The 13,336-nt window shown below is 38.2% G+C and overlaps 1 protein-coding gene across 1 annotated transcript in view; it reads left to right on the top strand.

Annotated features, from left to right (window-relative positions):
• PRKD3 (protein kinase D3) overlaps positions 1-13,336 on the top strand; it is a 56,220-nt gene that overhangs the window by 32,553 nt on the left and 10,331 nt on the right. Inside the window, exons 6-12 of the mRNA XM_004582732.4 lie at positions 1,578-1,655; positions 2,796-2,979; positions 4,139-4,262; positions 7,357-7,434; positions 8,688-8,964; positions 11,634-11,686; positions 13,138-13,210. Coding sequence (XP_004582789.2) covers positions 1,578-1,655; positions 2,796-2,979; positions 4,139-4,262; positions 7,357-7,434; positions 8,688-8,964; positions 11,634-11,686; positions 13,138-13,210 — 867 coding nt within the window. The remainder of the gene's footprint in view (positions 1-1,577; positions 1,656-2,795; positions 2,980-4,138; positions 4,263-7,356; positions 7,435-8,687; positions 8,965-11,633; positions 11,687-13,137; positions 13,211-13,336) is intronic.

Consider the following 13,336-nt stretch of genomic DNA (forward strand, 5'->3'; position numbering starts at 1 on the left):
TAGGGTAGAACTGGTCTAATCTTCCATGCTTTTTCTCGGGTGATTTCTGTAACAGTTCTTGATTTTGTTTCTTTTTCTTTTAATATGGTAGAAGTACTTGTGCAGCTGAATTTTCAAGTGATAAGCATTAAGGTGTTTGCAACAATAAATCCTTGCTTCAGCACAGAGTACGATAATTATGCATGAATTTAACTTGAAGGCTTAAGGAAAAGCTTTCCTTGACAATGGATGACAGCATATGAGAACACTACACGGAAAGCAAATTGTCCGTTTATTCTCAGCTATTTAGTATCTATAGGCATGCATAATTAAAGGTTGAAATTATATCTCATCAGCTTTTTTTGAATGTGAGTTAATATATAATGCTTTGAAATACAAGCACAAAAGTGGATTGGCAAACAACCACAGGGTAATATTTTGGGAAAGAACATTAATAAAAAATGCACAAATTTTAGCCAACAAATCATCTTAATGATAGTTACTAGTGTTACTCTGCGAAAAAAAACAGAGGCCAAAAAAAACCACATGCAAAAAGGTACATCATTTTGTAGAAGAACTAAGATATGTATACTATGGAGTGTTTTAATGAAGCCTGTTAACTCTGCCACTGTTAGTAGTTTAACTTTTTGAGTTCTAGAGGGAAAATGTATTGTACTTAATGTTTCAGAATGTGGCAGATTGTATTGCCGATTAGCTAGACTATTTCAGTTATCAATATAAATATAATTCTGATTATTACAATTTTCTGAATTTTTACTTTATTAGAAAGTGAGATATACAGAGAGGAGGAGAGATGGATTCAATGATTTACTCCCCAAGTGGCTGCAATGACTGAAGTTGCACCAATCCGAAGCCAGGAGCCCAGAGCCTCCTCCGGGTCTCCCACATGGGTGTAGGATCCCAAGGCTTTGGGCTGTCCTCAACTGCCTTCCCAGGCCTGAAGCAGGGAGCTGGATGGGAAGTAAGGTCGCTGAAATATTATCTGACGCCCTTATGGGACCCTGGCATTTGTAAGGTGAGGACTTTATCCACTAGGCTGCTGTGCCGGGCCCTGATTATTACATTTGATAATATGCATTAAGATACTTAAAATGCAGAATAGTTACATTTTCATTCATCTGGCTAAGAAAGAAGAAATAAATTAGTGGTTAATTTAGTAGTTTTTGCATCCCAAAAAATCAGGGTCCCTGGGTTTGCAACCCAGCCTCAGCACCTGACTCCAACTTCCTGGTAAGTATATACCATGGGAAAGCAGTAGTGATGCCTCAGGTAATCAGGCAGCAGCCAGCCGCATGGGAAGCCTGGATTGATTCAGTCCCTGCCACTCCAGCATTCAGGAAGTAAGCCAGTGGATGGCTGACTTCTCTCTGTCTCTCTCAGTTACCTAATTAAAGGTAGGAAGGTCCACTGGAGTTTGAAACCATACCTTTAGTTTAAGACTTAGTATTGGAAGACTAATATCTTCATCACCATTTACTAATAATATTCCATTTGTGATTGATTTAAGTAAAGTGTAAGCATGCTTGATATTTCCGGACTTTTTACATAAGTTGATAAGCCAAATATTCTCATTTTAGATTGCAAATTTAACTGCCATAAACGCTGTGCATCGAAAGTACCGAGAGACTGCTTTGGAGAAGTTACTTTCAATGGAGGTATACTTTGTGTATTATCTTTGCCTCAGGTTATATTTAGTTTAGTTTTTTTTTTTTTACCGTATTTCTCTGACTTAATAACTAACCAAACTGCAGAGATCAGTGATGATATACATTGGTTAGTAATTATGCCTTTCCATCTTTCGTCTAGTCACCTAGACTTTATAAAGTCTAATGCAGTCAATCGTGCTACCTATCTTCTACCCTTACACATCAGAGGATGGTTTTACACCCTGTTGTCATACCTTTTCATGTTTATTGACTGCTTACTCTATCAGGCACTGTTGTATAGACAGTTATCCTAAAAATTTCTTTGGGGCATATACTAAGTGATTGATAAACTGAGACACTTAGACTTGTCCAAGGAATACACTCAATAAATGCAAGAGCTGGGACAGGAGTGTCCTAGTTTTAGAGACTGAGGCACCTTAGGGTGCCAGCAGGTTTGAGTCTGAGGGTCTGTCTCATCCATCCATGATGCCTTACAGCTGCTTTCTTTTGTGATGGAATGGGCATAGAAACTCCGCTGGGCCTACTTTTCAGCAGCGTTAAGTTTTAGCAACTTTATTGATATAATCTGCATACCTTAAAATTTACCCATTTCAGAATTTTGCTAAGTTATATATCCATTAGTACAATCTAATGTGAGAACATTTTCATCACCTAGAACCATTTCAATATTCACTAGTAGTTACTTCCTATTCTTTCCAGTAGCTACTAATCTACTGTATTTCTGTGTATTTGTCTGTTTCTGGCATTTTGTAAGTGGAATTATACAATTTGTTGTATTGTGTGCCTAGAGCTTCTTTCACTTGGTGTAATATTTTCAGAGTTCTTCCATAATGCAGCACATTTAAAGATCTCACTGTTTTTGTAATGACAAACAATTTTCTGCAGAGGCATACTACATTTTATTGATCCCTATACTTGTCACTGCAGTCTGTCAATGAATAATGCTACTGTGAACACAAAAACATACTTTCTCTGTAGAAGCAGGTTTTCATTTCACTTGGGTAGAGACCTAGTATTAGAAATGTTGAGTTATGAAAACTTTGACAGTTTAAAACTTTTTACACTTAATAATAAATCTATTGATATCTACTAACATAAAGCTTTGAAATTAATTTACAACTTTGTCAGAACCTTCCAATTTGGGGACAGATACAGATTTGCCAATGGACATTGACAGTAATGACATTAATAGTGATGGTAACCGGGGCCTGGATGACACAGAAGAGCCATCTCCACCAGAAGACAAAATGTTCTTCCTGGATCCATCTGATCTTGATGTGGAAAGAGATGAGGAAGCTGTTAAAACAATCAGGTAATAGTCGGTGCAGCTATTGCAAGTTATATCACAAGGAATGCAAGGTCAGTTTAGGGTCTTGATTAAGAAAAAGTAACATCTCTTTCATGTAGAACCTTAAACATAATCTAAAGTCTTACTAAACTATGACTTATTCTTTTATGAGCACTATAGTATTTCTGAAATAATATTACCCGTGCCAACTCTTCATAATGAGAAGGTACAATTTTTCTTCTTAAAAAGAATACTCCTTCGTTTGGGTGCAGTGTAACTACACTACACAGTTGTGGAGCAGCCAGCACAAGGTGCCAGCGAGGAATCATCACTGAAATCCACCAGCTGGGTTCATAAGGGCAGGACCTGATGACAGAAACCAACCAAGAATAGACCTCTGAGAATGTAATGATAACTTGATTTTTTTACCTAGTTTGGATACTATTACCACACCTAGTTTCCTAATCATAATACTTAATAGTTTAGAGCAGGTTTGAACTATTTGAGGCTGAAGTTGGTAAACCGCATATTTTATACATACATACCCAGTTAACTTTTGCTCTACCTACTTTTAAGGATCTGTATTTCAGTATCATGTAATTTGACTCATCACATTATTTGAGGGTTCTTTTAAATTTTCCTTATACCTATAAACAATGTTTCCTTTAAATATCTTATATCAGAAGTACCTTTTGCTAATTACTGGACCAACTAGATTTGACATTCAAGCCACATGAATTTGAATTTATATATACAAGGGGTCTTGATAAAGTTTGTTCGAAATGACCATTATCTCCCATTTTTCATGGAATTTCTGAAGTACCCTTATACTTTATTTTTCCTCGTGATGAATTTGCTAATTTACTATGCACACTCAGCTAGGAAAACTCAATAGCAAACCCAAATGAGACCGTCTCTAGACTCCAGACCTTCCAGTTGGGGAGAGTTCTCTGTGCATTGCCCCTTGTCTTCCTATTCATATGTGATCTTCCAGAAAATAGTCATAATAAAAAGGATTTATTATATTACCTTAGGCTTTGGTAAATCAACTATGTCTCATAATAGGACTAATTTATTTTCTTCTTAAGCTAGTATTTGTCTTTAAAAAGATTGGTGAGACTGCAGTATTTAAATGACTTTTTAAAATGGTAAATATTTATATTACATTTTAAATATTTTTTAGTCCATCAACAAGCAATAACATTCCTCTAATGAGGGTTGTACAGTCCATCAAGCACACAAAGAGGAAGAGCAGCACAATGGTGAAGGAAGGGTGGATGGTCCATTACACCAGCAGGGACAACCTGGTCAGTAAGCCCATACATCTTAATATGCTAATAAGCCTTTGTTATGACTTTTACTTATGCATTTAAAAAATAAACAAATATAAGGATGAGATAAAGACATTGTGTGTACTACAGCACTGTGTAAAATTACACTGGAATTAGAATTAACGTTTTTAAATTTTTGAAATAGTTATTTATTTGAAAGAGTGAGTCATCCACTGACTTGTTCCCCAAATTGTCCACGGTGGGAATTCAGTGTGGATTTCCCACATGGGTGGAAGAGATCCAACTGTTAGAACCATTGCCACCTCCTTCCCAGGCAAGCATTATCAGGAAGCTGAAGTGAGCTAGTGTCAGGGAATTAATCCCAGATATTCCAGTGTGAGGCATGGGTATCTTAACCACTAGCTGTGTCCCAGTAAAAAAATTCTTAAAAGTTAGAATATTTAATTTGTTTTGAGTAGTTGGGATTGTAAAGGATCTGGGATTGTGCCACAGTAAAATTAACAAGTATAGGAAACATTTGTTTTTATGTAGAATTTAATTTGTTGTAAACATGCAAGTTACTTTTTCACTAAAACAAGAGGAACAGTGCACAGTTAAGATCAGCATAGTATAGTCATTGAGAACATAGCCTTTCCAATTAGTCTGCCTAAGTCTCTAAAGCTTACAAAAATTGTGGACTTGAAAAGGGGACTTAGTTTTTTTATACCTTAGTTTCCTCATCTACAATTGGCATAAAAAAGAGTCAGTAAAAAGATGAGAAATACCCAGTACATTTGTTGGCTCAAGTTTTACATGTTAGCGACAGTATAGTCTGTGGTTGTTTTTTTTTTCTTTTATGGCACATGAAGTGGTGTATATACAATGAGAATTTAGTAGTTTATCAAAGATACTATACCAACTGAGCAGAGAGGTAGGAAATTCAGTAATATGGGAACAATATTAGGACAAAATTAACAATCATTTGAACATGTGGGGGAAATGGTTGTACATATACTCCCATACTTCACATGTAATAACTCTAAATGATTTTAAAAAGTAAACAAATCAGCAGGATGAACTTTGAAAGACTAACCTTATTAACTTCCAATGAGAAATAATATGAATAAGTTCAATCACTTGAACACTGATTTAGTAGTCATATGGAATTGCTGGTATTCTTTATTTCTGCCTTCGTGTTGACAGTGTTGAATTGAAGCTAGAGGAATAAGTAAGGCTTTTTTTTTTGTAAGCTGTTTTATGTTTTCTTTGGAATTTCTAGATAAGTTGAAGAAAACTTTTGGCATGTTGTAGCTAGTCTAATGCAATTATCCATCTCATCACACACACACAGACTGCATTTTATAGCTCTGTAATCCTTGAATACAGAATTACTTTTCTTCTTTGCCCACTTTGATACTGTGGCTGTAATGTTTTAATTTTTATTTTTACAAATGCTTTGGGTCTAATTCTGTGAGCCTGCCTATAGCACTGAATTAAAATGTCTGCATCATTTCTGTAGTTATCCAGTGAACTTTAAAACTGTTGTAAAAGTTTGTAACCCAGCTCATGACAGTTTTTTGTACATATTTTCAAGATCTTTAATGTTAGTTTCCTTGATTACTGTATAAGGAAGACTGACATAGATGGTCTATGCTGTCCTGGACCGTGTTAATTACGCTTAGATATATTTCGCTTCTACATCACAGTGGTATGTCCTATGACCCTTTTATCCTTTTAGGCACTTTTTTTTCATTGATATTGGAGTTTCCCTTTGCATTGTATTACTTTGACAAATGAATTTGGATCAGATATAAAAGAGGAACAGAATAAAATACAGTTTGATATTTTAAAACATTTCTGTGGGGGGCAGCACGTTGTCTCAACTGGCTAATCCTCAGTCATTAAGTGCAGCATACCCCATGCGCACCAGTTTGTGTCCCAGCTGCTGCACTTCCCATCCAGCTCCCTGCTTGTAATTTGGAAAAGCAGTGGAGGATGGCCCAAGTCCTTGGGAGCTTGCACCAGTGTGGGAGACCAGGAAGAAGTTCCTGGCTCCTGGCTTCAGATTGGCTTAGCTCCAGCTGTTGCAGCCAGTTGGAGAGTGAACAGTGCATGGAAGATCTTCTCTCCTCTACACAGAAATATTCCAATGAAAATAACAAATTCTGTTAGATACCCAAAGTAAAAATGGTAAATTCTTTTTTTCTAAAGATTTATTTATTTACTTGAGCAAGAGAGATCGTATGTACTTCCATTGGCTGCATTACTCTTCAGATGATTTAAGTAGCCAGCACAGGGCCAGACTGAAGCCAGGAGGCAGGAACCTACAAGGTCCCCTGTGTAGGTGGAGGGAGCAGGAACGAGCCGTATTCTACTACATTTTCAGGCCATATACAGGAAGTAGCCAGGACATGAACCAGCAACTGTTTAAGATGCTGGCATCACTTGGGGCAACTTTGTGCACTAATCCATAATGCCAGCCCCCAATGTAGTATTCTAAATAAGAGTTAGTTACATAAAATGGAAAGAATACCAATAAACTGATCAGAAAAAAATCACAACATGGAAGAGAAATGCGCACAGAATAAGAACAGGGTTCACAACAAAAGGAAATGTAAATATCTTTTTACCAGCTGGTCAACCTATAGACATTTAGCCTATGGATAAATTATGTCTGTAGGTATATGTGTATATAACTCATGTTGAATACTTCAAAAAGTTCTTAGAGATGGAATTTTAAAATGGGGCTGATGAAAATATGTATTGTGAAAAACATTGATTTCAAAATGTTTTTGAGCCAAAATAGACTTAACTTTTAATTCCATTTTTCCAAGAACTTTTTCAGGTGTACGTGCATAAAATTCTTTGAAATGATTCCCCAGATTCACTACTATAACATTGCATGCTCACAGTGAGGATGAGGAGTGGGAGTGATGCTTTCACTGTATGTCCTCTTTATGTTGTATTTTGATTATTTTGAACTTCGTAAGTTTCAAAACTATGCAAAAATACAAGTTTGCAAATGGAAATGAAAGAAAAGTACAAGAGCTTTGGAGGATCTTCATTTTCTTTACCTCACAAGCTTTCTGTTTTTTTTTTGTTGTTGTTGTTTTGTTTTTTTTCCAAATAGAGAAAGAGGCATTACTGGAGACTTGACAGCAAATGTCTAACACTATTTCAGAATGAATCAGGATCAAAGTACTATAAGGTAAGACCTTCACATTGAAAAATAGATACTAAAATACTATATGTTCTTCAAAATATACAAATAGTCTTCACTGTTATACTTGCACATGCCTTTTTGTGACTCTGGCCGAGTGTATGAGAATCACTCTCAAAGTCCTTGTTGAAGCATCTGTCACCATTCTTCCATCACATCCCACAGAGCTGACTTGCTACCAGTGGTAATTTGTTGCTATATGTGTGTGTTTTGGGCCTTGTAATTGGGTTGCTGATGTTTTCTTTCTGGATGCTGTGATATGGATTAGACTGTGATTATTGCCTATCAGAAGAGAACAATGAGGTATTTGGTATTTCGCCAAGCTTCCACATTACCTTAGGCTGCATATCCCAGTTGCTTATTTTGCGTCTTGGTCTCTATATAGTTGTGCTTACCCCACGTTTTGCCACATCTTGGTTTAACTGCAGAGAAGAGTATAAATACAGCAGTTAGATCGGGGAGAAAGAGGATGAGCACTAATGACTTGCTTTGAGTTGGTTGGTTTTATTTATTTATTTGTTTACTTGCTTGCTTGCTTGAAGATTATTTGTTGGAAAGAGAAAGAGAAGATCTTTCAGCTGCTGGGACAGGCAGAAGCCCGGAACTTCATTGTATTCTATCACATCGATTGCAGGGACCCAAGCTTTTGAACCATCTTTCCCTGCTTTTCCCAGATACAAACCAGCACTCATATTGGGTGCTGGCATCACAGTGATTTTGCTTACTGTGTCACAGCACTGCCCATGGTTGTAATTTTATCCATGGGAACTGGACTAAACCTAAGAGGTCACTATTTACTCAGTGGGCAGAACTAGGAGGGAGTGTGTGAGCAACTTCTAACTCAAACTGACGCAGTATTCTGCTTTTTCTGCCATTGTTTCTGTGGCTTCATGCCTCAGGGACTGTATCTAGACGGCAGCCACTACAGAAGCAGCTGTTGAATTGATTTAATGACAAATGAAAGTGACAGGTATTGGATACAATGGCAAATGACCCTCCTGTTGACCAGCTACACTCCTGAAGCCCGGTCTTAGTTGTCACACTGATTGTTTTTCCTCTGGCATTATAGACAGGCGAAGTATTCAAGGAAAGACTCTTACTAAGAACTGACTTTGTTCCATCTACCACATATGTGTGTTTGCCTGATGGCATCCATAAAAATACATACTTTTGATTCTCTAGTGGGTATTTAAAAATGAAAATGTGTTCATTTTTTCAGTGCTTCAATTTTTCTGCTTTAGGAAATTCCACTTTCAGAAATTCTCCGTGTATCTTCTCCACAAGATTTCACAAATATTTCACAAGGCAGCAATCCACACTGTTTTGAAATCATCACTGATACCATGGTGTACTTTGTTGGTGAAAATAATGGGGACAGTTCTCATAATCCCATACTTGCTGCCACTGGAGTTGGGCTTGATGTAGCACAGAGCTGGGAAAAAGCAATTCGCCAAGCCCTCATGCCTGTTACGCCTCAAACAAGTGTTTGCACTTCTCCAGGACAGGGGAATGATCACAGTAAGCAATACGTGTTTCCCTTCTTTGGTTCTTAATTATTGTATACGTGATTGTGTTCCTCTGTATCCTTTTAATGCTTATCTAAAACTTTGTCTTTAGTAATCAGTATTGCTATTAATTCCTTTACAAAATTACATATGTTAAAACTAGCACAAGCACATGCAGTATCCAGAGTTAGGCAGGCTTCAGCGACAGCCTCCCCACATGGGAATCCTCAGTCCAGCAGCCAGCTCTGTGATCCTCAGGCTCCCGTCTGTCACAGGTGTCTCCTGCATTGGGTCCGTAGTATGAAGTGAAAGAGAGCATACCAAGGTACAAAACATACTTGGCATGCATATTAGTATTTGCTGCGTGGTAGAATATAAACAAGTAATAAAGTTTACATCATAGTTATGAAATGCAAACTCAGAAATGCTGGATTTCTTTTAATTAAGATATTCAGAAATATCAGCTGTTAAAATCCATATTATTCACTAACAAAATTTATTAAATCTAAATGTGATTAAAATGTGATACCACTTCTTCCCCCACTGGCATTATGCTGTTTATGGGGAAACATCATTAATTAGGCAACTGTATTTAAGTTGAAATAAGTGTCATGTGGTTTCCAATTACCATTTATTTCAGTTTAGCTGTGTTGTACAGTAGCTCTCAGTACCATGCTTGGCACTGGGCTAGAATACAAAAGAAATATTACAGATCATTTAAGGAAGCATGACGTGCATGAGTTAATGTTATGTGGTAGCATAAACTAGTAATGTAGAAATGAAAATTATTTTCAAGAAGCTCAGATATGTATAGGAAAAATAGGCATAGACTTCATAGGAACCTGATTGTACCTTACATACTACAGGTAAGAATAGCATAGGAAGCACTAAATAGGGGAAGTGGAGAGTAGTGTTTACTCTAATTGAGAGACAAGTATGATCAAAGACACAAGATTCCCAACCATGTACATGTTTGGTGCTTAAAATTGACTGAGAGGGATGTGGGCAGGCCAGGAAGGATCAGCCCATAGCACACACTGGCACGAGTGAGAGCCAGGAGGGGGTGCAGGCCAGACCAGGTTGAACTGTAGCACCCACCAGTTCATATAAAGGCTGGGGCTGGACCAATCTGGGCTAGGCAGCTGCAACTGCCAGTGAGAGCTTACACTGGGACCTGGCCCAGCTGAGCCAGACTGTAGCACCTGCTGGCAAATGCCAAGATTGGCATGGACCATCTCAGACCGGGCCACAGCACCTACTGTCATGCACAAGGACTGGAGCAGGGAGTAGGCGTGATAGGGGAACTGTGGAGACTCCTTTGCTGGGCTGCTGCTTCTACTGGTGAGCATGAGAGCTATAAAGAATGTGGACCAGCCAGACTAGAACTGCAGCACCACCTGGCAGGTGCCAGGACTGGGTGCGAGTCCTGTCAAGGTGGACCGCTGTACTACCCTGGCAAGTGCAACATCCAGGGCTGGGAGCATGCCTAGCAGTTGATCTGTGGGCACTCTCCTGCTGGGCTTTATCTACTGCTGGTAAGCACAAGGGCTAAGGGTGGCCAGCCTGGACAAGGCAGCTGCACCTGTTGACATTGTGAGGGTCATGTTTGAGAGAGGGTCAGGCTGAGCTAAGTCACAATATCCATGGGTATGCATAAATGCCAGATGGGATGTAGACTGGGCCGGACTAAGCAGAGGCTGGCACACACATAAATAGGGCCTAAGGGTAAGCCTCGTGGGAATTATTGGTGGTTGCCCTGACTACACCATAGCATCAACAGATTCATGTTTTCATTTTTTTAATTTTTTCCTGTCACTTTCTTTGCTTACCAAAGTAATACAAAAATTCAAACTTCATAGAAATACCTGACATTAAATCTCCCCATTATAAACCATCATCAGTGGTTTGGTGTATACTCTTGGTTTGGGAAAGAATTGGTGGAAGGAAAGCCTTTTTGCCACCTGCCATATTATCTTTTTTTGTTTGTTTCAAAAAGTGGGGTGGTAACTCTGTGTGCTTGTTTACAACTTGCTTCTTGTACACTACTTAATACACAGCAGATATTTTTCAAAGTCAGTATATACTGGTTTACCATTTATGTAAAGGAAGCAGTAAAGAAGTGAAAAAGTTAATATGCAGGAGCATTTAGCCCAGTGGATCAGATAACTGTTCCTTACTGAAGGAACTAGGAATTCCCAGCCCAACTCCAGATTCCTGCCGCCCTGGTGGTAGACTTGGACTGCGCTTCCAACTCCTAGTTCAGCCTGACTCTGTCCCAGATGGGAGTATACACACTTTACGATTTCCGTCTCATCTGCCCGCTTGCTTACTGTCAAGTAAATAAAGGGAAAAAAAGCTTAAATCACAAGTTTGCAAGCCCCATTTCTCCTACTTTCCAGAAAAAAACATATTTTTGCTTTTAATTTAAATGCTACCCTATAATGTACCTTTTTAAATCAGTGACATATTATTTATTACATACTTACATAGTAGTCCACTGTACTTACCAGTCTTCTTATTGATGAGTTATTTGTATATGTAGATATTTCTAATGTACATAAGTTAAGCTGTTTTTAGTTTTGATGTACCATGGCCCTTGTATGTCATTACATAATAGTATTAAGTTATAGACTGATAATTTGGGCCTTTTCTCACCGTGGTATTCATTCTTGTATTTCACAGAAGATTTGTCTACCAGTATCTCTGTGTCAAACTGTCAGATCCAGGAGAATGTGGTAAGTAACAGTTATTTGAAAATGCAGTGATTAAAAATAAGAAAAATGAAAATCTTATTAGAAAAGTGGGTCCATAGTAGAATGCTTAAAGATAAATTTCGTGGGTCCTTAACTTGCCTGTTTTATGGAAGAAATTTAGACCATTTTTTTAAATTATGAAAATAATATTAATGCTTTCATTAGAAAAAAGGAACATGAAAATGATAACACTAATTCAGGGGGAAGCTCTAGTGGGAGTGTTGTGGATTTGCGGGTTAGATTCCTGCCTGCAGTGCTTGAGCCAGTTTGTGTGCTAGCTGCTCCACCTCTAGTCCAGCTCCCTAGTAACGGTCTGAGAGAGTGCAAGTATCTGAGTCTTACCCACATGGGAGACCCAGAAGAAGTTCCTGGCTCTGGCTTTGGCCTGGCCTGGTACTATCTGTTGCAGCCATCTGGGGAGTAAACCATGGATGGAAGCTGCTGCTTGGGACATCTGCATCTCCTATCAGACTTGCAGTTCATGTCCTGGTACCTCTGCGTCCTGCTCATTTTTCCACTGATGAGCATTTTGGAGTCATCAAATGATGACTCAGGTGTATAGGCCCTGCCACCAAATGGCAAGCTAGGTGGAATTCCTGATACCTGGCCAGCCTGGGTTTTTGTGGTACTGGGGAGTGAATAAACAGAGGGAGGAGCTCTGCCATTTTTTTTCTCCTTCTCTGTCACTTTCTCTTTCTAGCAAGTGGAAAAGAAATAAAACGTAAAGTTCATTCTTAGGGCAATACAAAAAGGGGCAGCAAGCAGTATTTGGCCCACAAACCATAATTGGTGAACCCTGGATTAGAAAAGGATAGGAAAACCACAAAACTAGTCTTTAGCTCTGTATAACTTCATTGATGAAATCCCCCTTTACCACATGAGGCATCAGATGCTGCACCTGTCTAATGGACAGATGTTCTGACTGCCAAATGCCAGCCAGGACCGGACATCCCACAGTGTTACGGAAGATACAGGCTGGCAAGCAGGTCGAGCCTTTGTTCCACAGCTTGGTGGTGAAGAACAGTGAGGAAGACAGATTGTGGAATGGATTTGAGTTACCCAATCCTACTACTAGCAACTTTTGAGTTTCAAATTAGAGCGAATCTCTGTAATGGTTAAATTAGGTAACTCATTTATGCTAATTTATTTTTATAGACCCTGTATAGTCAATGTAAGGGTTTTTTTTTTTTCATTATGAAACAGTTTATCCTGAAGGTCCACCTAAAGAATAACTTAAATCATAGTATAGGATTTAAGCTTAGCCTTTTTTAAGCTTAACTTATTTTGGAATATACTCTGTGTTTCAAAAAAATATTTTGTACTCTGAAAATTAGTTGGCCTCGAACATAAAAACAAAATTTTCAATATTTGAGTGAAGAGTCAGAGATATTGACATTGTTTTTATAAATAATACTGATGACATTTCCCGACAGGACATCAGTACTGTTTACCAGATCTTTGCAGATGAAGTGCTTGGCTCAGGCCAGTTCGGCATTGTGTATGGAGGTGAGCAGTTACACTCTTGATGTTGTTCAAGCAGAGAAATGGTGAAACTTTAAAACATTGATTTTGTTATTTTGGTTATTCTCAAGTAGCCTTTTCTGAGACCTGTAAGTACTCATTCCTTAATTT

The sequence above is a fragment of the Ochotona princeps genome, chromosome 8, assembly GCF_030435755.1.
Source record: "Ochotona princeps isolate mOchPri1 chromosome 8, mOchPri1.hap1, whole genome shotgun sequence".
Classification (NCBI taxonomy): Eukaryota; Metazoa; Chordata; class Mammalia; order Lagomorpha; family Ochotonidae; genus Ochotona; species Ochotona princeps.